Source organism: Protomyctophum bolini, assembly GCF_963924005.1.
Source record: "Protomyctophum bolini genome assembly, chromosome: 4".
Taxonomy (NCBI): domain Eukaryota; kingdom Metazoa; phylum Chordata; class Actinopteri; order Myctophiformes; family Myctophidae; genus Protomyctophum; species Protomyctophum bolini.
In genome coordinates, this window is record NC_137865.1 from 21446033 (window position 1) to 21472483 (window position 26451).

Consider the following 26451-nt stretch of genomic DNA (forward strand, 5'->3'; position numbering starts at 1 on the left):
TTACATATGTTTGGGTGAAAAACCTTACTGAGGTTTTTATGTGTTTTTAGTATTTCAATGTGTCCATGATTTCATGGACACTTCCTACCCAGACTACAATTCCCATAATGCTTTGGTGCACTGCTCCTTGTGCATAGGGGAGGGCTGTCTTACTGAGACAACATGTAGTCTAGGGAGGAAGTGAGCCCATTGTCCATGACATCATGGAGCCCATGGACACTTTTGAAATACTACATATATAAAAACGACGATTACCCACATAAAAAACCCAGGAAAGTGTTTCTTGTCTCCCAAACATCATTAAAATAAGCTCTGGTTGCAAAAGGGGTGAAGTCGCCGTTTAATGGGTTGAATCATTAAAGCTGCTATAAGCAATATGTCAAATGTAATTACTTTAAAAAAAATTGGTATTCAGACTGCCAGCAATGGGTAAAACAATATTGTCTCTGACACATCTTGGGGCCACAATCTGCATTCAAAGATGTTCCTAGCTTTGTCATTGGTCGATTTGCCTGTCTACTTCCTGATTGGTCAGTCATTTTGACCGGGTTCTTTTTTTTTCTCTGACCAATGACAAAGCTTCTAGGAATATCTTTGACTGCAGATTGTGGCCCCTAGATGTATCGCAGAGACTAAATCATGTGTGTTTTACTCATTGCTGAATGAAATAAAAATCATTAAAATTGACATTATTGCTTATAGGAGCTTTAATCACAATTTGTGACAATAATAAAGTAAGATATTGGTGACACAGCTTTCAGTGACTGTTATGACTTACAAAATGTCATCCTGTAGGCCGACAACTAAATAGATATTTTTTTTTCTTGTCATTTCAGAACGTGAAGCTGACAAGGCGACGTCGGTATTGAAGGTACAGTGCTGTTGCCACTCCTGGGTGCTGTTGGCAGTGAAGGTTAGTAATGAACCTTTTGATTCCTGATGCTTGTGTAAGTGGGCTACATGCTACATGCTACCATACCATAGGTTGTCATTCGCACCGTGTATCGTTTCACGTAATCTGTGTATAATGCCACTCTACATCACATGCCGCAATGTGATTTATGTATTGTTTAACATAATTTACGGGTAAAGCAGCTGTCGCGTCACGTCACATCACATATGTTATGTATGTTCTGTTGTAGTCTTTCTGTGCTGTTTTCTGTGTCGAGTAATTAGAATTTCTATTTCCTTTCTCTTTTAATAAAAAAAAGTATTTTTTTTTATTTCTCCTTGCCCATTGCCCTAGTTCTTCACTAGTGGACTGTGTGTACAAAATGTGATTTGGCGTCATGCGACTTATTTCCGGTATCATTATGGTAGCATGTAGCCTGCTTAACACTGTTTACAGCCTTCTATGCTGTAGATCTGTCCAAACTAACAGGAAGAAAATTATGGCAGATTTTCTTCGTTGGTTAGTTTGTTTTGTTTAGTGCTGATATTGAAGGTAAGTGGGCGTAGTTTATTATCTTTTGATGTCGGGCAGAAACCTTGTATCTCCATAGTTCAACCTTTTGTAAATTAATTTCCTTACTTGGTCATGCTACAGTGTCACACACTAAAGTAGCAAATAGCTGATCTACAAGCTCACGATGCAAAGATCATCCATTATTGAATATAACCTATTAGTATCGAACATGCACGGTTTCTACCCCGACCTTTCATCTTCTCTTCTATTCTTTGCTTTAATAAAGTTATTGTTTTTTCTGGTCAGAGTTTTTAATCGCATTTTGCTTTATTTTTCATAAGTAATTTCTTTCTTTCCTATCTATCACTAGTTCTTCACTAGTGTATGTGGTGCGTGTGTCGGGTCGTGTCTCTCATACAGTTTCTAATCATTTGATTGGAGCTGTATCGTTTCACGTCATTTGCGTTGTGTCATTTGCTGGTAAAGCGCCATCACGTCAGTTCACATCAGATATGAACACAGGCCGGTATGTGATGTGCATTTATGTGATATTTTTATGTGATTATTTCACAAATTGCGGATAGCTCATATATATTATTACAGAGTGAACATTTTAACTCAGAGAGAGAGAGAGAGAGAGAGAGAGAGCAGGTGAAACTACATGTTCAAAGTCGTTTGTCATGGACAGACTGGGAAACCGTTTTGCTGCCATCTAGTGTTCACCAGCAGACACTGCATGTGATTATTATGGGTCTGACTCTGCAGCAGTTCTTGACAAACCTTTTCATATATTATATAATTTGTGGGTCCTTGTCTGTCTGTCTGTCTGTTGTGTGTGCGTGCGTGCGTGCGTGCGTGCGTGCGCGCGCGCATGCGTGCAGCTTGTAAATCCACACAGCTGTTATTCATTCACTCTGACGGACCAATGACCGACGGTCTAGAACCGGATACAGGAGGCGGGGCTTATGCTTTAAAATGGAGGCGCACACGGTGCATAGTGTGTTTGGGGCGTTGCTGCTGAGAGGTAAGATTTGTTTGATAACCGCATGGTTGTTAGTGAACATTAACTCTGTTATTGTTTAAAGTGTTAGTGTTGTTAGAAGGATTGTTGGTTGTTTATTGTGACTCTAAAACAGTCACAACAAATTATGAGGAATGTGTTGGTACTTTTTGAGACACAAACAAACAAACAGGTGGAAAGTAAATAATTACATCTACTGAAGTACTGTGGACAATGGGCTATATTGTACTTTTATATTCTATTATTTGGACACTTTACTAGTTGTTTTGTAGATTGGGATTATTAAAAAAAAAATCCTTTTGGCTACATTGCAATCTACCACTGGGCTACAACCACATTTTGGCCATTTGGAAGTAGCTGATCTACAATCTCACAATGCTTTGTGATGCAATGCATTGTGAAATTGTAGATATGCTATTTTCAGATTTTTTTCTTTCAAACATTTGAAATGTAGCCTACTCATTCTGCGTAATGATTACATTTGGTCATTTTTTAAGTGCATGTTGATGCCATACCCTTTTACTTTAGTACATAATGGTAACACAAGTTGTAACTGTGGCTCAGACACATTCATAAGATCAAGCTAAACTAACTCTCTGCTGGATGGAAAACTCTGTACAAACTTCTCAGAATTCTAAAGTAGCAGATGTACAATCTAATTTCTACCATACAGAGCAACTTGATTTCAACTTTAAAGGGCCACTTCACCCCTTTTGCAACCAGATCTTATTTGAATGATTTTTGAGAAACACTTTCCTGAGGTTTTTATGTGTTTTTAGATATTTTAGTATTTCAAAGTGTCCATGGACTCCATGATGTCATGGACACCGGGCTCACTTCCTTCCTGAACTACTATTCCCACAATGCTTTGATCCACTGCTCCTCCTTGTGGATAGGGGGAGGGGCTGTCTTACTGAGACAACATGTAGTCCAGGAAGGAAGTGAGCCCAGTGTTCATGACATCATGGACTCTTTGAAATATTGAAATATCTAAAAACCCCAGGAAAGTGTTTTTTGTCTCAAACATAATTAAAATAAGATCTGGATGCAAAAGAGAAAAGCAAGAATTTCCTAAAGATGTATTTTCTACAATGTATAAAATCTGGATAAAGAGTAATGTTGGTGTATGTTTGTGTCTTACAGGTTGATCATGTGACCTTGGTGTCATGCGGTGACCTTGGATGCAGTCATCAGGAGATGGCTGGTATTGCTAATAGAGTGTCTACTCGGCTGAGCTGAAACTTATAACGGTGTCAACGAACGCTCCCTGAGATTACGAGGCGTACGGTGCTCGGGACGTATTGTGCCATACAACCTACGCGGCTCTATTAATACCGGCCATCTTCAACCGAGCGACGGAAGGCCCCGCACGGTACGTACTGCGATTAATAATTGTGTTTGCTGTTGAACATATGAATACAAAGTTTCCTTTTTAGCTTTTAGGCTTCATAAAAGAAATGGTTGCACAAGGCAGATTATAGCCCTAGAATGTGTGTAATAATGGTGACACAGCTCTGTCAGTGACTGTTATGACTTCCAAAATGTCATCCTGTAGGCCGACAACTCATTTTCTTTCCCCCTGCCATTTCAGAAAGTGAAGCTGACTGGAGGTGTGAACTCTATGCTGTTGCCACTGCTGGGTGAACTCTATGCTGTTGCCACTGCTGGGTGAACTCTATGCTGTTGCCACTGCTGGCTGCTGTTATCTGTGAAGGTTAGTTAACCGTCTGATTCTTGCTGCTTGTTTAAGTGGGCTACATGCTACCATACCGTAGGTTGTCTTTCACGCCATGTATAGTTTAACTTAATTTGTGTGTATATAATGCCAGTCCACATCACCGTTATATGATGTTTGTGGAGGCATGTGATTTATTTATCGTTTAACATAATTTACAGGTAAAGTCTGTCCACATCCACATCACATATGTAAGATCTCCTTTCTCTTCTATTCTTTGGATTTAATAAAGTTATTTATTTTTTCTTGTCATAGTTTTTAATCACATTTTGCTTTATTATATTTAAGTAATGTCTTTCTTCTTGCCTATCTATTGCCCTAGTTCTTCACTAGTGTTTTATGTGTGTACAAATGTGATGTGGAGGTGTGTGCTTTATGTCTTGTGTCATTATACAAGGTTTCTGCCTAACAGTCAAGGATAATAAACTACACTCAACCAAGGAAGCAAATGACACAGCGGCCATCATTTGCTTACTCTCGTTAGTTCAGACCTACAGCATAGTAAGCTGTAAACACAGTGTTAAGGGGCTACATGCTACCAAGGTTCATGTTTCAGGTTCATTTTTTTGTTTGTGCCCGTGGGGCGATTTGGTTTACAGCAAGGCATAACACAGGCAGGTAACATGAAACACAAAAACACAGCAAAAAGGCACATAATACACATAGAACATTTAAAACAGGATGGCAGTTCAAGGTATCAGTGTAACATTATAATTCATAACTTTTCCAGAAAGTTGTATAAAACATTAATACAAATCCAATTTACCTCCTCCTATCGGCATTTAGAGCCTTGATAGCTACAGGCACGAAGGAAAACGTATACCTGTTGCTTTTGGCCCCTGGGACTTTTAGGCGAATGCCAGAGGGAAGCAGCTTGAACTCAGAGCTGAGGGGACGGGAGTTGGGATGGGGAAGGTTCATGTTTTAGGTTGTCATTAGAGAAAGTAAAAGATGAGTGTTTCTTTTTGAGTGGTGCAACCACTCCTACAACCAGCAATGTCCGTGTACCCCGTGTACCTGTTTGTGTACCTGTGTGAGCACGAGTGGGTGTGCGCATGCGTGAAATTGGAACGAGAGAAGTATGTGACATGGCTGCCACCTGCTGGACGCAAAATCCAACTTCTGACTGTCTAGGTTCGCTAAAGAAGGAAAGGCCGAGCCAAAATAATAATGAAAAAATAGTTCTCAGCGACGCGGATTGATATCCATAATAAAGCTAATCTGACGGAGCAGAGAGAGAGAGAGAGAGAGAGAGGAGGGGGGAGAGAGGGGAGTTTCACCACTCTGTTCACACAGGTGTGATTTTTTATTTCATTTGCTGCTTTCTTTCGTTTTAGCGATTTTTGACGGGGTGGGGGCATTCGAGCATGGGGGCTAAATATTTTATTTTATAGCGATTTATTTTTTAATTATTTACTATGGTCCTAATAAACCCCAGGAAATTTAATCTGGCCAGAAAAGATCACGAGTTCTACTGAATGTGTCAAACTGACATTGAGCCTATGACACACAGTGTGGCTTCCCCCCCAGTAGGCTACCTTCACATTCAGTAGATCCTGTGATTTATTTTGTGGCCAGATGTAATTAGCTCATAGCTACGAGCTTGTAGGTCTGCTATTTTTTGAGTGGTGCAACCACTCCTACAACCAGCAATGTCCGTGTACCTAGGTACCTGTGTGTGTCTATGAGCACGAGTATGTTACTTATTTATACCAGTAGGGGGCGCCAGAAACAGAGAGAGGGGTAGTGCTGTGTCTCTATTGAGAGAGAGAGAGAGGGGGGGGGGGGGGGGGGAATTGCACCACTCAGTTCACACGTGTGTGATTTTTTTTAATCGAAGAACGACTGACACAGAAACATAGCTTTTTCAGAAAACTGTCAGGATGTACAGTAGAAGACATTTTTTTAATCTGATCTCGGGTCAGAATGGGAAACTGTCGGGATGTAGAAGACATTTTTAGAATCTGATCTCAGGTCAGAATGGGTTAAAAGCTCATTGCCGTTGGATGTTTTGAAACCTTTTCTCTGATGTCTCGTTTGTAGTCACAGCCAGACGAGAGTGACGAGGACATCCACACGGCCTTCTTGGATTGGCTGCACGCACAGAGCCACCAACCGCTGGCCTGCCTGACCGCACGCTGCAGCGTCATTGCCCTACACGGACACGAAGGTGAGTTATACTACTGACCACAATTTAATTATTTTATTTGGATCTGCACAAGAGGCGTAATACAATAGACCCAAACACTGATCAGAATTAGGTTATACATTATATGGTCCAAACCAGATATAGCTGCTGCACACATATATTATATTATATTTATTCTAGCTTTGGACACTTTCTGTTTTACAATTCATATTTTGATATTGCTGTATTGTAGAGTGTATGTTGTTGAGTTTGTTTTTTGTATTTTGTGCTTTGTATTTCGGCTACATTGAAAATGAGGGCTTGCCCCTTAATTGTACTCAGAGTTTAAATAAAGGTTATGATGATGCTTAACACACGTAAAAGAAGGAAAAAAAAAAATATATATATAGCACATTGTTGACATACTATTACTTGACACTACTAGACAGGATGTTTTTTTATTTTATTTTTTTAAGCCACCTAGGGATAAATTAATCAACGCCTTCTCCAGACGGACAGACTGCCCATAGTAGCTGAGACAGAACAGTATTTAGCCAGCTTTTTTGCATTTGTTTTTAGCAATCCACCCAATTGCAAACCCCTAAGCACAAGTTTATGGACATGGCCCAGACTTCCAAATACAAGGACAATAAGTTGACAGTTATATCCCAAGGCCATAATACGTTCCACCAGAAGCTGATATTTCATAAGTTTCGATGTAAAACAAGTGTCCATATACAAATCAAATGGGCAGCCTATTTCAAATATAGTGACAGTTTTTCTAATTTCATTGATGAACACAATATCTGGGGTATTTGGAATATTTTGTAGTGAATTGACATGCGTGTCATTGTGATCAAACCAGTCTATTTTTACAGTGCTGTGTTTATACATTCTTGTTGTCCTGTCCTGTACTCCTCTGGTCTTGTCTGAGACCAGGTCCACCAGACGATCATGTCTGGCAATGTACAGTCCTTTATAGTGGCTGCAACCATTTAAGATGTGTGCGACTGTTTCTTTGTCATGTGGTACTGGATGTAGGATGCAGTGTGGGTCGTGTGCTGATGGGTACCAGGTTGCCAAGTTGAACTTGGTCGGCAACACCTGTAAACGGGCTTTAATAGTGAAAATGAGAATGTCCTCACCTATGGTGTTATTTGACAGTATAGAGTGTGATAATGAGTGGTTTGCAAAGGGAAGAAGAGCCAGTTTTCCCTGCAGCCTCAGACTGGTCCAGTGTTGTGCACTTTGATCGCTTCATTGCTAGAATGGTGGCTCTTGTGGTCGCGGATTTGATTGACAGTTCATGGTGCGCACCGTCCTGCTCGTAGGTCGCACATGCACGGACACGCGGATCTATGATGATGCTGTTGTTGAGCGCAGCAGTTGTTGTTGAATAGTCCTACTAGTGATACACCCCCAAACATTTCCATAACCATTTTTTTTTGGAAACCTGTTTGAGAAATTTTGAGAATCAAGTTAAATACTACACCTGGAGAGGAAATATATAACGTACTGTACATGTACTGGTAAAATAAATGTCAAACCTTTCTTTCTTGTGACTGTTTTAGCTAAGCTGGAGCTCGCACTGACTGTCCTTACGCCAGAGCCAGAGAGCGATCCACTCGACCAGCTGTTTCTGCTAGCTCCAAGCGTCCTACGCAAGGCAGACATACAGGTATTGTTTCTGCTAGCTCCAAGCGTCCTACACAAGGCAGACGTACAGGTATTGTTCTGCTAGCTCCAAGCGTCCTACACAAGGCAGACATACAGGTATTGTTCATACTGTCAGAACCCATTCTGACCTGAGATCAGATTCTAAAAATGTCTTCTACATCCTGACAGTTTTCTGAAAAAGCTATGTTTCTATGTCAGTCGTAAAAATCGCCCAAAGACAATAATAGCAGACCTACAAGCTCGTAGCAATGAGCTCGTAGATCCGCTATTTTTCAATAGCTAAAGCTCCTAATCATAACTACAGAGTCACACAAAAGCTTCAAAAGTAGATGGTCCCTACTAAGCTCGGAAAGCGGCGTGTTTTGAGCTTGTAGATCTGCTAATACTTTTGAATTTGCATCCTGAAAAGTAACAGTTTTGGACACGATATTATATCATCTTTTCTCACAGTTTCCTCCCAACATTCACATTACTTTACGTACTACAGTGCAGTCCCCTGGGTTCTCAAACATGTTTAAATACTAGGACACTGTCTTAACTAAGGGACCTTTTGGCAAACCTCACACTTGATTTATAGTGCCGTTTCATATGCTGAAATATAGCACATTTAAAAAAAACATAAGCTATTTTTGTATAGTTGAATAGAGCACCAAAGTCCGGGCGTCAGTCCCCAGGTTCATGTATTTTTTATTTGCATTGAAATCCCCATTTTAGATCTCTTCATATAAGAACTGTGTTTGAAAAATCAACATATCATCCCGGCCTTTTCACTCATATGGATATGAAGCATCGACTGAAGGTGGAAATGTACAAATATAATATAAGAGTAAGCAAAGCAAAGCAAAGTTCTTTGTTTACCCAGGGAAGTGGAGTGGACTAAGCCAAGGACTTGTTTACAGCCACACCCTGCTCATAGAACATTTCATGGTAGGGGTTCAATGCCTTGCTCAACAAAATAAGCGTTAGAAATTAGTCAAACAACCCAGAGAATACATTTCCGGGTAGGCGGGGTGGCTGCATCTGCCCGTCGCAGAAACTGAATGTTAATTACGTTTATTTTTATTTTTATTTTATTGATATTTAATGTTTCGTGGTTAGTATGAGTCGAGTCACCACCAGCTGAGCTTACGTCAACAAGGAATCGCAGGAACGCAATGTGTTGACAGCTGGGCGTGACGTATATTAGCAGCGACATTGCCTTTATATGTAGTTTCAAGGCTTTTGCGGCAACATTAATTCAGTTTTCTCCAGAAACTGGCTGTATCAAATATTAATGGACATCATTAACGACACACAGCCACCCCCCTGACAGAAAGGCCGGAGTGGTCGGTTTATTTTTCAAACACAGTTCCTTCGATTTAAAATATTTGGGGATTTCAATGCAACTAAAAAAATCACACACGTGTGAACTGAGTGGTGCAATTCCCCCTCCCCCCCCCCCCCCTCTCTCTCTCTCTCTCTCTCTCTCTCTCTCTCTCTCTCTCATTAGAGACACAGCACTACCCCTCTCTCTGTTTCTGGCGCCCCTACTGGTATGAATAAGTCACATACTCGTGCTCACTTACACAGGTACGCAGGTACACAGGTACACAGACATTGCTGGTTGTAGGAGTGGTTGCGCCACTCAAAAAATACATGAACCTGTGTACTGGCGCCCTCTACTGAAAGTGACATCAGACTTCGACGCTCTATAGGATATATTTATTAGAAAATGCTTTCACTACGTTGTTGTGATTCATGCTGATTTAGTGTCTTAAATATCAACATAGTTTAAAAGCTACAGTATATATAAGCTTACATCTGTTCCTCATTACTGGTAGTCTGACAACCTCTGGTATTGGTCATTTTTTTTAATTTTTATTGAAGGAAGAACAGACAAAAAAACCCACAACTAACAAGACAATACGGAAAGAAAAAGAAAAGAAAAAGACAAAGTAAAAGAAAAAAAGGCTGCATTTTTCATATTACAACAAACTCAATGAAATCCTATTGCAATATCGCTATAGGCTGAGAGAAGAGATTTCACTTTTCCCACTTTTTATAGAATTTATCCTCTTGTAGTCTCAGTATGAATGTTAGTTTTTCCATAGAATACAGTTCCTCAATAATGTCCATCCCTTGATCTTTCGTTGGTGGGTCCTGTTGGTACCAGCGTCGTGTGATTGCTTTTTTACTTGATGCTAAGAGGATCTTGATTAAATATTTATCATGTATTAGAAACTCTTCAGGGATATTTCCCAACAGTAGAAAAGAAACAGAGGTATCTCAAAACACAGAATGGTCTCCAAGGTGGAGTGGATATCTGGTATTGGTCCCTTTTGAAGGCAATGGAAGTTAATTTTGTCATTCTGATCACAGTTGTTGTGTTATTATTATTGGTCACATCCAGGTGGACAGACAGCCGGTCAGCACACCACCTCCACCAGCACCAGCGGTGAAATCCCCAGGCGACACCACGCTACATCCAGATCTGACCTGTCCCAGTACTCTCGGGTATGTCTGGCTACTATTTATTTATTGCTTTTTATAATCGGTGTTCCCACCGTCCATGAAATTCCTGGAAATATTTTGAAATTGTCTTTGGGCATGATTGCACATACTGTACTGTAGGAGTATAAGAGACTCATTATTGCGTTGAATATTATTTCTGTGAACAAATTCAATTCAATCCCCCCCCAAATAAACGTAAGTCCCTTTGCATAGGAGTGTCTAAATAGTACATGTTCACAGCTAAATAGTACTGTACATGTCCCCTGTACAATTATATCGGCCTACAGAAAACATAAAAACCTTAAAGATTATCTAGTACACAGCAAGCTAAAATAAATCAACACACCAGCACGCCAGGGACCAGAATACTTCAAACCCAAACAATTAGTAAAAAAATAGAACCACAAAACGCGTGTTAGACATTAAACAACAAATAACAGCCAGAACCAGCAACTGCATTTACTTAATCACATGTGAAAAATGTGGTTTACAATATGTCGGAGAGACGGGTAAAACAATAGGTACTAGGCTGGGACGACACAGATACAATATTAACAATGCCAAAAAGACAACCACAACATTTGTGCAACATTTCATGGCTCACGGCATTGAAGCTCTAAAATGCGCTGGACTTCAACACAATCCTAACTGGACAGTTTTAGGACAAAGACGTTTTAATGAAAAACAGTTGGATTAAGAACCTCAACACGGATTTTCCTGGAGGCTTAATTAAACATGCCTAAAATCAGATCTTGAACACAACAAAACTTAAACTCAGGATTAAACTGGAGAAATCTAAAAGTGATTGGATCAGACTTCCTTCGGATACATGGCGAATGCATTTATTCCTTGCATTGTGCCTACACATGTTGCGACCTTCGGTCCCAACATGTGTAGGCACAGTGCACTGAAGTTGTTTAATTCCCCCACAGGGGGATGAAGGAGCTGATCACCTCCGGGTTGGAGTTCATCTCCCTCAGCCTCCAGGTCGGTCCTCTGTCCCGAGAGCTGGTGTCTCTGGGACGGGGCCTCCGGGGAGGGGCACTGCTGGTGACCGGAGCCAAGGTAACACACACACACACACACACACACACACACACACACACACACACACACACACACTCGTCACCGGAGCCATGGTTCCCCCACTAGAGCTCTTCATGGGGTCCATAAACATACTGTAGACCCGAACCCAAAATTGGCCTGTGATCTTTTACAATTTAGGCATTTATCAGACGCTCTTTTTTTTTTCACTTAATTTTTATTGAAGGAAGAACAGACAAAAAAAACAACTAACAAGACAATACGGAAAGAAAAAAAAAAGAAAAAGACAAAAAGTAAAAGAAAAAGGCTGCATTTTTCATATTACAACAAACATTCAATGAAATCCTATTGCAATATCGCTAGGCTGAGAGAAGAGATTCCACTTTTCCCACTTTTTATAGAATTTATCCTCTTGTAGTCTCAGTATGAATGTTAGTTTTTCCATAGAATACAGTTCCTCAATAATGTCCATCCATCCATTGACCGTTGGTGGGTCCTGTTGGTACCAGCGTCGTGTGATTGCTTTTTTACTTGGAGGATCTTGATTAAATATTTATCATGTGTTAGAAACTCTTCAGGGATATTTCCCAACAGTAGAAAAGAAACAGACAGAGGTATCTCAAAACACAGAATGGTCTCCAAGGTGGTATCGGACGCTCTTAATCCAGAGCGATTTACATTAAGAACAAGAAAAAAAAGCATGGGAATACATCACATAAAAAGCATTTATCATGAATTATGCGTAAGCTAAGAACGTAATAGTGGAATATCTATATAATGAAACTATACATACATAACTAACTATACTATGCTATACATATGTACTATGACGTGCTATGACTACATACAATGCAATTATAGTGCAGTCTACATAACATGCTATAAGTCTGTATCAAAAGTCTAGAGAAATGCTATCTAAGGGGGTGGAGTAAGTGCTATGGGCCATGATGGAGTCTGAAAAGGTGGGTTTTCAGACTACGGCGGAAGATTGGGAGTGAGGCTGCAGTTTTGACTGCAATGGGAAGTGCATTCCACAGTTTTGGAGCCAGAAAGGAGAAGAGTTTGGGACGTGTGGAGCGTTGTCCCGGAGTATTTAGTGAGGGTACTTCCAGCTTCCCTGCGTTGGCTGATCTGATTCCAATCCAATTCTGAAAACAAATTAAAATAACAAATCCAAACACACGTGTCAATTTCGTTCCCACTAAAAAATAAAAAAATAAACAGTACGAATCTGTACCGTAATTTGGCCTGTGAAATTTTGTTTTCCGAAATCCACAGCCATTCATGTCGGTGCTGCACTGACCCGATACTTACTGGGTCAGGGTTAAAAAAGACCCGTACATTCTAAAAAAAAGTCTTCTACATCCTGACAGTTTTCTGAAAAAGCTATGTTTCTATGTCAGTCATTCTTCGATTTTTCAAAAAATATTTTTCAATAGCTAAAGCATAACGTAATGCTAAAAACACCAAAGCGGGTTCCTGCCCCAAAATGGGTTAATTTGTCCAGTTAGCGCTGGCTAACATACTGTACGTGTTGTGTGGGGGGGGGTCTCCTTCACACAGGTTAGCGCTGGCTAACATACTGTACGTGTTGTGTGGGGGGGGGGGGGGTCTCCTTCACACAGGTTAGCGCTGGCTAACATACTGTACGTGTTGTGTGGGGGGGGGTCTCCTTCACACAGGTTAGCGCTGGCTAACATACTGAACGTGTTGTGTGTGTGGGGGGGTCTCCTTCACACAGGTTAGCGCTGCATGGCTAACATACTGTACGTGTTGTGTGGGGGGGGGGGGGGGTCTCCTTCACACAGGTTAGCGCTGGCTAACATACTGTATGTGTTGTGTGTGGGGGGGGGGTCTCCTTCACACAGGTTAGCGCTGGCTAACATACTGAACGTGTTGTGTGGGGGGGGGGGGGTCTCCTTCACACAGGTTAGCGCTGGCTAACATACTGTACGTGTTGTGTGTGGGGGGGGTCTCCTTCACACAGGTTAGCGCTGGCTAACATACTGAACGTGTTGTGTGGGGGGGGGGTCTCCTTCACACAGGTTAGCGCTGGCTAACATACTGAACGTGTTGTGTGTGGGGGGGGGGGGTCTCCTTCACACAGGTTAGCGCTGGCTAACATACTGTACGTGTTGTGTGTGGGGGGGGTCTCCTTCACACAGGTTAGCGCTGGCTAACATACTGAACGTGTTGTGTGTGGGGGGGGTCTCCTTCACACAGGTTAGCGCTGGCTAACATACTGTACGTGTTGTGTGTGGGGGGGGGGTCTCCTTCACAGGGCAGTGGGAAAAGCTCTCTGGCTAAAGCCTTGTGCTGGAAGGCTGCGGAAGAGCTGGACGCACACGTGGATGTGGTGGACTGCAAGATGCTCAAAGGTAGGAGGATATGTGCACGCACGCACGCACGCACGCACGCACACACGTACGTACATTTACAGTGCAGTAGTGTGCATTAGAGACTGACACAGGAGTGGATTTCCACTCCTGTCCTGTCCCACAGAAAAAATCCTGTCCTGTCCCAATCCTGGACCAGGGTAAAAAACTAAATCCTGTCCTGTCCCACTCCTAGAATGACTCCTGATCCCATCCCACTCCCACTCGAGATGACTCCCATCCCGCTCCTGTTTTTTTAAATTTTTTTATGGATTATTTGGTATGTGTAGTTTTTTTGACTTGCTAACGCAAGTCAAAAGAGCGTTGTCTCACTGAAAGATGACTACAAATATGGGTGCTTCTGTTCTTTTGGTTGGCGCCACGACCAGCTGAAAATGATCATTATGATTCCCTCTCCTGCACGCTCCCGTTGACTTTCATTCCCGTCCCGTCCCGATCACGGGATTAATAAAAATGTTAATCCCATCCCACGGGAATCCCGAAAATGTCACTCTCTAGTGTGCATGTGTTGAAGATAGTTGAAGATAGATTTTAAATGTATTAATGACATACATGCCCAATGTAGGTTTGAAAGCGTTAATCTTTCAATCCAATTAATTGCCAGAAATTGTCTCAAATGTGACTCAAATATAAAACCATAATTATTTCCCAGGTAAAAGGGCGGAGACGGTGCGCCGGGCGCTGGAGGAGGTTTTCGAGCAGGCGGTGTGGAGGCAGCCCTCGGTGGTCCTTCTGGATGACCTGGACCACGTGACGGGCTCGCCCACCTCGCCGGAGCACGAGCACGGCCCCGAGGCCGTGCTGAGGAAACACATCGCACAGAGTAAGAGAACACATCGCACAGAGTAAGAGAACACATCGCACTGAGTAAGAGAACACACGTCGCACAGAGTAAGAGAACACATCACACAGAGTAAGAGAACACATCGCACTGAGTAAGAGAACACATCGCACTGAGTAAGAGAACACATCGCACAGAGTAAGAGAACACATCGCACAGAGTAAGAGAACACATCGCACAGAGTAAGAGAACACATCGCACAGAGTAAGAGAACACACATCGCACAGAGTAAGAGAACACATCGCACAGAGTAAGAGAACACATCGCACAGAGTAAGAGAACACACATCGCACAGAGTAAGAGAACACATCGCACAGAGTAAGGGAACACATCGCACAGAGTAAGAGAACACATCGCACAGAGTAAGAACACACATCGCACAGAGTAAAAGAACACACATCGCACAGAGTAAGAGAACACATCGCACAGAGTAAGAGAACACATCGCACAGAGTAAGAGAACACATCGCACAGAGTAAGAGAACACGTCGCACAGAGTAAGAGAACACGTCGCACAGAGTAAGAGAACACGTCGCACAGAGTAAGAGAACACATCGCACAGAGTAAGGGAACACATCGCACAGAGTAAGAGAACACATCGCACAGAGTATGAGCGTTTGTGTCTCTGTCAAATCACGTCGCTGCTTGCGGCGCTGCGGCTTTAGGCTTATGATTGAATTGAGGATTTAAGTGTGTGCGTGTGCGTGTGTGTGCGCGTGCGTGTGCGTGTGTGTGTGTGTGTGTGTGTGCGTGTGCGTGTGCGCGCTCCCTCCAGGTCTTCTAGACATAGTGGATGAGTTGGTGCAGCGCTCCAGCCTGGTGTGTCTCCTCCTGTCCAGCCACAGCCAACACTCCCTGCACCCCTCACTGACCACGGTGCAGGGTCACTTCATACAGAGGACCCTCCACATACACCACCCTGACCAGGTACACACACACACACCTCACTGACCACGGTGCAGGGTCACTTCATACAGAGGACCCTCCACATACACCACCCTGACCAGGTACACACACACACACACACCTCACTGACCACGGTGCAGGGTCACTTCATACAGAGGACCCTCCACATACACCACCCTGACCAGGTACACACACACACACACCTCACTGACCACGGTGCAGGGTCACTTCATACAGAGGACCCTCCACATACACCACCCTGACCAGGTACACACACACACCTCACTGACCACGGTGCACTGGTGCAGGGTCACTTCATACAGAGGACCCTCCACATACACCACCCTGACCAGGTACACACACACACACACACACACACACACACACACACACACCCCTCACTGACCACGGTGCAGGGTCACTTCATACAGAGGACCCTCCACATACACCACCCTGACCAGGTACACACACACACACACACACACACACACCCCTCACTGACCACGGTGCAGGGTCACTTCATACAGAGGACCCTCCACATACACCACCCTGACCAGGTACACACACACACACACACACACACCCCTCCCCTCACCCAGTTGCAGGCCACCCACTTCATACAGAGGACCCTCCACATACACCACCCTGACCAGGTACACACACACACACACACCAACACACACACACACACAAACCCCTCACCCACTTCATACAGAGGACCCTACACATACAGCCACCTGACCAGGTATACACGCGCGCACGCATGTACGCAGGCACGCACACACACTGAACACATCATTTGTTTTAATTATTATAATTTAGCTTTATTATAATAAATGTATGAAACGTATGAAACAGTCCTTAAGATGTCAGACTAATCTTCTATAGTTCTATCATAAAACGTAACTAATTCGTACGTGTCAGTCAGTGCCTATGTCGTTGCTGTCGGGTTGGAAACCGCACGTCCAAAACTGTTGCTTTAACCCATTCAGGCCTGACGTCGAAATAAATAAATAAAAGTTTTCTAAATCATGACAATTTTCGGCAGACCTACAAGTTTGTAAGTTGCGGCACTCGGTGGCGCGCTATGAGCTTGTAGATCTGCTATTTTTTCAATAGCTATATTATAACAATGTATGTAACCACCAAAAGGGGTTTCCCGCTCAAAATGGGTTAAAGGATTAAAATTCAAAAGCAAAAAAAAGTAGCAGATCTACAAGCCCAAAACGCGTCACTTCGCGTTTCGGCTGTTATTTGCGAAAAAAGAAAAAAAAATCAGAGATGAGAGTTTTCTGTGACTTACAGTATATACTGTACATATAATACTGTACATCTTCCCTCAGATGCAGAGAGCAGAGATCCTGCGCTGCCTGGTGCTGGGGAGGACCGGCCTATCGGAGGAGACCTTACACACTCTGGACCTGGGGACGGTCGCCAAGGAGACGGAGGGTTACGCGCCCCGCGACCTGGCGCTGCTGCTGGAGAGGAGCGTGCACGCCAGTGTGGCGCGCACGCACGGACACGCACACACTGGAGACGGTAAGGAAACCCCCTCCCCCCCTCCCCCTCCCCATATGTGACCAGATTTGACTGAGAGCCTGCCATCGCCACTATTCAATTCAAACTTTATTCAAGACACTCACAGGGGGGTCCATAGGGCAGAACACATAAAACATAAAAAAACACAAAAGTAAACAAACTATAAATAAAATAAACGAAGCATAAACAAACAAACAAACAGGGGGGACACTTATCTCTGTACATACTGTACAGGCTAGAACGCCAGTGGCTCCACAGCTTAGATGATAATAGTCTGACAGAGCTCTTAGCAGGGTTGGAAAGTGATGCAATGATGCTGTTCTCAGATCAGGTTTCGTAGCACAGCAGGGCAAGTGGGTACATTTATTTCTACAAACATTTGACTGGCACTACAGCATCTTGGGGCTTTGAGCAGCAGTCTCATGCAGCCATTATACTGTATGCCACTGTCATTTTTTTGCAGGCTGCCCTTTTTGTAGTGTCGCCACAAGTGGGCAGTGTACAGCGGAGTACAATAAGCTTTAAAAAAGTGAGATTTTCACAGGAACAGAGCAGAAATTAAACTTGCGTATGAGTGTGTTTGCTTGAGCATACAGTTTACGCCGCTGTCTAAAGATATCTCTATCATCTGATCATTTGTTATAAAATGACCTAGATATTTGGTCTCTTTGCATTCTTTTAATGCCATTCCAGACAGGTAGAAATCAGGAAATACCAGCTTACTGTCTTACACTATATTTCCACACTCACTCCAGAGGGCCACTATAGTTCCACACTCACTCCAGAGGGCCACTATAGTTCCACATTCACTCCAGAGAGCCACTATATTTCCACACTCACTCCAGAGGGCCGCAGTCCCTCCCCCTTTCAGAAAAACGAGTGGCACAGGAAATGAAACCCCAATGCATTCTCCCATCGGCACTTCTTATTTAATTTATTTAAAGACTGTTACGCCGCGGACAAAGCCAACTCGGATCGTGACAAATCATGACAATGAACACAATGTTTTGGGCCGATCAAATAATTTATAAGACGAAAAACAAAACAAATAGTGTTGTCTCCTGACTTTCTTTTCTTCTTTCTAATGATTTGATCGGCCCAAAACATTGTGTTCATTGTCATGATTTGTCACGATCCGAGTTGGCTTTGTCCGCGGCGTTTTGAAAATGTATTTTTGAAAATGTATTATTTGACACACATAATAATAATAATAATAATTATAAAACTTTATTTGTATAGCACCTTTCATGACCTGAAATGCAGAAGTGCTTTACAGAACAATGGAGAATAAAAGCAAGGCAACAACATTAAAAAAAAGCAGTAATGCAATACAGTGAGGACATGAATAACAAAAAATAAAAGATAAATTAAAAGCAATGTTGTAGAAGTGGGTCTTGAGCTGAGCTTTAAAAATGTCTACAGAGGCTGCCTGACGAAGGTACAGTGGGAGCTTGTTCCATGCCGACGGCCCGTAGAAGCAAAAAGCTGCTTCCCCGTATTTTTTAGTTGCCATTTTTTTGTCAAAGCGAGCAGGCCAGCAGTGGAAGACCTTAGGGGGCGGTTTGGGACATATATTTAGGCAGGCAGTCATGTAGGTAGGAAGACCATTGAGAGCTTTATAGACAAGTAAAATAATTTTAATCTTAAAAACAACCGGAAGCCAGTGCAGTGATGCCAAAACTGGAGTAATATGTTCTCTCATCTTAGTTCTAGTTAAAACTCTGGCTGCTGCATTTTGGACAAGTTGTAATCTGTCAGTTGTTTTCTTAGGCAGTCCTGAAAAAAGTGCATTGCAGTAGTCAAGCCGAGAAAAAACAAAGGCGTGGATTAGCGTTTTTGCATCTTCCAAGGACAAATAGGCTCTGATTCGTGCAATATTTCTAAGGTGAAAAAAGGCAATCTTGGTAATGTGTGAATTAATATGAAATATAACATAAAGCCAGTGTTAAGGTTTAAAGGAGAATTCCATGCTAGAATGCTTTCTTATCTTTCTTACCTTTCTTTGTAGTTGTTACGTCCCCACCAAAGAGGTCCAGGTGTTTTTTTGTGCAAAAACTCCTAATTGGCTATTTCCCCTACCATAAGCCCTCAATGAATTGCATTGCATTGAATGGGGCTATGGGGTGTTCGCTTATTTCCATCGAAAGAAGTATTAAAGTGTGAATTAATACTTTCCTAATGAACACACAAAAGATGTGTAGCTGTCAACCCTTTATTTGAAAAAGAAGAAATTGCGGACAGTCTTTTTTACAGAGTAAACATGTTCTGTTACACTTTTATGAATACAACATAAAACAGATAATCTAAACATATAATCAAACTAAGTCATTGAAATACACTATGATGATAATTATGTTAGTCAACACAGAGACAAGTTACAATTGCACCACTAGTCCGTGAATATTAGTGAATGTGACATTGTAATTGCAGAAAAATATAACAATATAACAATATGAGAAGCAGCTGCTTCTCATATTGTTATATCAATATCAGCAGGTCATTATGCCAGTTGAACATTGATTAAAATAATTGATGTATAGTCCATCATGTTTAATGTATATAGCTGGACTAAACTGAATAATTGACATAATGCCAGAAAAAACACTCAATCATTTAACAGCCTTTTCCTCTTCATGACACGTCTTCATGTGTTTTTGTAGATTAGTCTTTTGACTACAGCCCTTGCCACAAACTGTACACGTAAAGGGTTTTTCCCCTGTATGAGTCCTCATGTGTGCTTTTAGATCACCCTTTCGACTACAGCGCTTGCCACAAACTGTACACGTAAAGGGTTTTTCCCCTGTGTGAGTCATCATGTGTCGTTTTAGATGACACTTTTGACTAAAGCCCTTGCCACAAACTGTACACGTAATGGGCTTTTCCCCTGTGTGAGTCATCATGTGTTGTTTTAGATGCCCAGAATGAATGTAGCTCTTGCCACAAACTGTACACGTAAAGGGCCTTTCCCCTGTATGAGTCCTCATGTGTGCTTTTAGATCACTCTTTTGACTAAAGCCTTTGCCACACACTGTGCAAGCAAATGGCCTTTCCCCTGAATGAACCATTGCATGCTTCTTCAGATTTCCGTTTAGGCTAAACATTTTGCCACAATCTGCACAACTAAAACATTTCTTACCTGTGTGACTCCTCATTGAGTGACTTTCTTTTGGTGATTTGAGGTCATGGAGCAGCTTGTTGCTTAAAGACAAACTCTTTCCTCCCATGTGTTGTGTATTGTGTGATTTCAGTGTGTTTAAACCAGACTGGTCACCTGTGGTCTCATCCCACTCATCACTCTCTTCAGTGATGTCAGATTCAGAACAGTGTGAAGAGAGGAGCTGATCATCACTAGTTGGTTGTGATGTTCCACAGTCCTCTACATCAGATTGTGTTTCCATGCTTTTAGACGAGGTGCTGGCTACAGGTTCTGTTAGCATGTTTTCATCATCTTCATGTTTCACTAATAGTAATGTCTCTGTTGATCCACCATCCTCCTCTGATCTTTGAAGTAACTCATTGTGTTCTCCTTTAATCTCTTGAGAAACTGGTTCCTCTTTGATAAGACTGGAGGTTCTCTCCTGCTGCTGCTCAGGGAATACCTCCTCTTTACACACAAGGGGGTGTATGGAGTCTAGAAGATACAGAGGAGAAACACATCATTACATGTTTGAACATTAACTCTTGCTGTTAGTTCCATACCTGCCCTAATGTTGTTTTTTTCAGTGTGAAGTGTCATGCAAATGATTTTACTTCAACAATGCTTCATTTCTAAAACAAGTATCTCCTTGTTTCTCAAATGTAAATTATCATTTGCTATACAACCCTATTGCTATCAGATGTACCCTCTGTTGTTTTAGAGTGCAACACGTTTAATGGTAAACATTTAAATAAATTATTCCTTACTACATGATTCTGTTAATGCTAGTTTAACAGTCACACGAACATGAATGAAACTACAACTAGAATACTATTGACTATTATCAATGCAACATTTTCACCATTTAATAAATAATGGTGAAAATAGTAATAGTAGTGAAGGTTTTACCAACCTGCTCTGTGTAGTTTGACGATTGGTTGTAAAACCATATCCAGTAGTCTGCGTTGGCGGTCAGTTTCTTGCTTGATGTGGAAAGCTTCATCCTCGTACTCTGTTAGAATTCTTCCAACGACCCCAAATATCTCTTCAGCAGCAGCAGATAGTCTCTGGTTGACCAAGGACTTCAATGTTTGTAGTAAAGCCATAACTCAAACCGGCCCAAACAAACTGATACTAGATCTATTTTTAAAGAGCGAAAATCTAAAGTACTAAAGTTTAAAGTATAACCAAAACGAAATGCTTCAGTTAGTGTAGAAAGGAGAAGTTCAGCTCTTAACAACTAGCAGAGATTAAAGTGACTCCAAGCAGAAGAAACTCTTGTTAAATACTAACAGAGGGCCCTGATGGTCCAATCAGAGTGAGGGGGCGGTACACAAAACTGGCCAATCACTGCTCCCAACAACAAGGCAATTCAATGAGTTTTATATCAAACATTAAGCAAATTAAACATATCAGATTCAGTAAAACAAATAAAAGTAAAAGCTGCATTATGTAACTTTCCTATTCTACCTATCTATATTAAATGTCAGTGTAGAATAATAATGACACAATCTCAATGAAAGGCAGCAGCAAACAGGCATGCATGTTTTTAGCTGTGATAAAAATAACAATTGTTGCAGAGCTGCAGTTTTCAGGGAGTTTGTTCCAGATATGTTACACATTAATCTGAATACTATGTTTTAATCCTATGGTCATAAAGCAAACCTTTACCAGGTGACCTTAGAGGTATGAACAGGTGGCACCTACGCAAGACTAAAGACTTGAGTAGCAGCGTTCTGAATGAGCTGCAATCACCTGGTATATTTTTAGGGACATCTGTAAAACACTGGTACAGTAGTCGACTACTATTGGACATTTTTCTAGATTCCGGTTGGATATGCATATATAATCTGACTTTGACGGTGCTAATGTGTCTGGTTAAAGTTCTGAGGCCATGATTAATTATACCAGAAAAAGACCCGGAATTCTTTGCGCGGCTTCGCTGCGCTCGGCCGCAATTTCCCTCCACAAGTCCACAAGTACTATTATTTTGTCATAGTTTTAACCATCACAGTATGACTAAGTGTCACCATCCTTGCACACAATTGTTAGAAAATGTAGCATTTCTTATTATACACTAGGTCTATCAATGTAGTCACAGGTTAAGTACAATGGACAGTATGCACTCTGTAACATTAGGAGTAGGACTTACTCCTGTCATGTTCAATGTAGACTGTTTCATTTAATTAATACTCCTATCATGTTCCTTATAGTAATAGTTTAGCATGCAGGATGTAAAATGAAGCAGTTCTTGTCACAGTACAAGTTGAAGGTGAAGCACATGTGTGTGATGAGCTTTCTGTAATGAACACACAAAAGATGTGTAGCTGTCAACCCTTTATTTGAAAAAGAAGAAATTGCAGACAGTCTTTTTTTACAGAGTAAATATGTTCTGTTACAATTTTATGAAGACAACATAATACAGATAATCTAAACATATATAATCAAACTAAGTCATTGAAATACACTATGATGATAATTATGTTAGTCAACACATGTCAACAGAGATATGTTACAATTGCACCACTAGTCCGTGAATATTAATGAATGTGGGCAAACACTAGTGTTTGCCCACATTCTTCAGCAATTACGATATATCAATATGAGAAGCAGCTGCTTCTCATATTGTTATATCAAAAGCTATTCAGGTTTTCAATTCAAATATAGCAATATAGCTGATCTACAAGCTCAAAGCTCAATGGTCCATCATGTTTGTCCAACCTTTTCAGCTTGGCACCAAAAGATACATATCTCACATGGAAATATACTTACAAAATGATGTATTATATACATGTTCTGCACATCACTTTTAACTTGATATGATGGACTCAATAGTCCATCGTATCAAGACTAACTGGAAAATAAGCATGGAGAGTGTGCAATATGTGTTTTTAGATATTGTAGTATTTCAAAGTGCCAATAATGTCATGGACACTGGTCTCACTTCCTTCCTGAAGTTCCTTCCTTCCTTCTCCACAAGTGCAGCAAAGCATTATGGTCATTGTAGTAATCCACCAGTGTCCATGACGTCACAGACACTTTGAAATACTAAAATGTCTAAAAGCACAAATTTAAACCCCCCAGGAAAGATATGGTTGCAAAAGGGCTGAAGTGGCCCTTTAAACATGCATTTGTGAAATGTCTATTTGACCATGAGAGGATGACTTCATACAATGACTATTGCTGTGTGCAGTGGGTGTGGTGAATTTAGGATTAGGAATGTGACAAATAGCTCAAGTTGCTTTTGTCACCTATCGGATGTTGTCACAGGGATGCTAAGTATTTTCCAGTCTAAATGATTTGAATGCAAATGATTCCCAATCTGTAAAAGGATCACATGCAAATTGGTTGGTCGATCCATTCAGCAACAGGGTTACACACCCTAACCCATTATCACCTGTCCATTAACAATGAGACAGACATGCTCCTAAACATTCCACAACATTCACAACCCATTTATTCTAACACAGTAGATAAAGGTGGGATTCCTGTATCCTACGACTAGAAATAATAATGCACTGGTATTGTACAGTAAAAATAAAATATAAAAAAGTTTAATTCATACCAATTGTCAGATAACATATCCACTCATGTCCACAACTATTATTTTGTTATAATTTTTACCATCACACTATTACTAAGAGATGTGTCACCATCCTTACACACAATAGAAAATGAAGCATTTCTTATTATACACTAGATCTACATGTAGTCACAGGTTAAGTACAATGGACAGTATGCACTCTGTAACATTAGGACTTACTCCCGTCGTGTTCAATGTAGAAAGTTCAAGTAAAATATGTGTAGACTGTTTAATTGAATTAATACTTTCCTAATGAACACACACCGTGAATATTAATTAATGTGACATTGTATTTGCAGAAAAATATAACAATATAGCAATATGAGAAGCAGCTGCTTCTCATATTGTTATATCAATATCAGCAGGTCATTATGCCAGTTGAACATTGATTAAAATAATTGATGTATAGTCCATCATGTTTAATGTATATAGCTGGACTAAACTGAATAATTGACATAATGCCTTATCTGAAGAAGAAGAAAACACTCATCATTTAACAGCCTTTTCCTCTTTATGACACGTCTTCATGTGTGTTTGTAGATGAGTCTTTTGACTACAGCCCTTGCCACAAACTGTACACGTAAAGGGTTTTTCCCCTGTGTGATTCATCATGTGTCGTTTTAGATCACACTTTTGACTAAAGCCCTTGCCACAAACTGTACACGTAACGGGCTTTTCCCCTGTGTGAGTCCTCATGTGTTGTTTTAGATGCCCAGTATGAAGACAGCCCTTGCCACAAACTGTACATGTAAAGGGCTGTTCCCCTGAATGAGTCATCATGTGTGATTTTAGATGACTCTCTTGAATGCAGCTCTTGCCACAAACTGTACACGTAAAGGGCCTTTCCCCTGTATGAGTCCTCATGTGTCGTTTTAGATCACCCTTTTGACTACATTCTTTGCCACAAACTGTACATGTAAAGGGCTTTTCCCCTGTGTGAGTCATCATGTGTTGTTTTAGATTCCCAGTATGAAGACAGCCCTTGCCACAAACTGTACACGTAAAGGGCTTTTCCCCTGTATGAGTCCTCATGTGTGCTTTTAGATCACTCTTTTGACTAAAGCCTTTGCCACACACTGTGCAAGCAAATGGCCTTTCCCCTGAATGAACCATTGCATGCTTTTTCAGATTTCCCTTTAGGCTAAACATTTTGCCACAATCTGCACAACTAAAACATTTCTTACCTGTGTGACTCCTCATTGAGTGACTTTCTTTTGGTGATTTGAGGTCATGGAGCAGCTTGTTGCTTAAAGACAAACTCTTTCCTCCCATGTGTTGTGTATTGTGTGATTTCAGTGTGTTTAAACCAGACTGGTCACCTGTGGTCTCATCCCACTCATCACTGTCTTCAGTGATGTCAGATTCAGAACAGTGTGAAGAGAGGAGCTGATCATCACTAGTTGGTTGTGATGTTCCACAGTCCTCTACATCAGATTGTGTTTCCATGCTTTTAGACGAGGTGCTGGCTACAGGTTCTGTTAGCATGTTTTCATCATCTTCATGTTTCACTAATAGTAATGTCTCTGTTGATCCACCATCCTCCTCTGATCTTTGAAGTAACTCATCGTGTTCTCCTTTAATCTGTGGATACTCTGGTTCCTCTTTGATCAGACTGGAGGTTCTCTCTTGTTCTCCTTTAATCTGTAGAGACTCTGGTTCCTCTTTGATCAGACTGGAGGTTCTCTCCTCTTGTTCTCCTTTAATCTGTAGAGACTCTGGTTCCTCTTTGATCAGACTGGAGGTTATCTCCTCCTGTTCTCCTTTAATCTGTAGAGACTCTGGTTCATCTTTGATAAGACTGGAGTTTATCTCCTCCTGTTCTTTTTTAATCTCTTGAGAAACTGGTTCCTCTTTGATAAGACTGGAGGTTCTCTCCTGCTGCTGCTCAGGGAATACCTCCTCTTTACACACAAGGGGGTGTATGGAGTCTAGAAGATACAGAGGAGAAACACATCATTACATGTTTGAACATGAACTCTTGCTGTTAGTTCCATACCTGCCCTAATGTTGTTTTTTTCAGTGTGAAGTGTCATGCAAATGATTTTACTTCAACAATGCTTCATTTCTAAAACAAGTATCTCCTTGTTTCTCAAATGTAAATTATCATTTGCTATACAACCCTATTGCTATCAGATGTATCCTCTGTTGTTTTAGAGTGCAACACGTTTAATGGTAAACATTTAAATAAATTATTCCTTACTACATGATTCTGTTAATGCTAGTTTAACAGTCACACGAACATGAATGGGGGAAAATACAACTAGAATACTATTGACTATTATCAATGCAACATTTTCACCATTTAATAAATAATGGTGAAAATAGTAATAGTAGTGAAGGTTTTACCAACCTGCTCTGTGTAGTTTGACGATTGGTTGTAAAACCATATCCAGTAGTCTGCGTTGGCGGTCAGTTTCTTGCTTGATGTGGAAAGCTTCATCCTCGTACTCTGTTAGAATTCTTCCAACGACCCCAAATATCTCTTCAGCAGCAGCAGATAGTCTCTGGTTGACCAAGGACTTCAATGTTTGTAGTAAAGCCATAACTCAAA

At 41.3% G+C, this 26451-nt stretch overlaps 1 protein-coding gene across 1 annotated transcript in view; it reads left to right on the forward strand.

Moving 5' to 3' along the window:
• Positions 1-2380: 2380 nt before the first annotated feature.
• LOC308314497 (peroxisomal ATPase PEX1-like) overlaps positions 2381-26451 on the forward strand; it is a gene marked incomplete at both ends in the record, with an annotated part of 59252 nt that continues 35181 nt past the window's right edge. The window contains 10 exons of the mRNA XM_080762128.1: positions 2381-2429; positions 4574-4662; positions 6205-6331; positions 7861-7967; positions 10356-10459; positions 11389-11521; positions 13782-13878; positions 14549-14719; positions 15512-15663; positions 16986-17181. Coding sequence (XP_080618254.1) covers positions 2381-2429; positions 4574-4662; positions 6205-6331; positions 7861-7967; positions 10356-10459; positions 11389-11521; positions 13782-13878; positions 14549-14719; positions 15512-15663; positions 16986-17181 — 1225 coding nt within the window. The remainder of the gene's footprint in view (positions 2430-4573; positions 4663-6204; positions 6332-7860; positions 7968-10355; positions 10460-11388; positions 11522-13781; positions 13879-14548; positions 14720-15511; positions 15664-16985; positions 17182-26451) is intronic.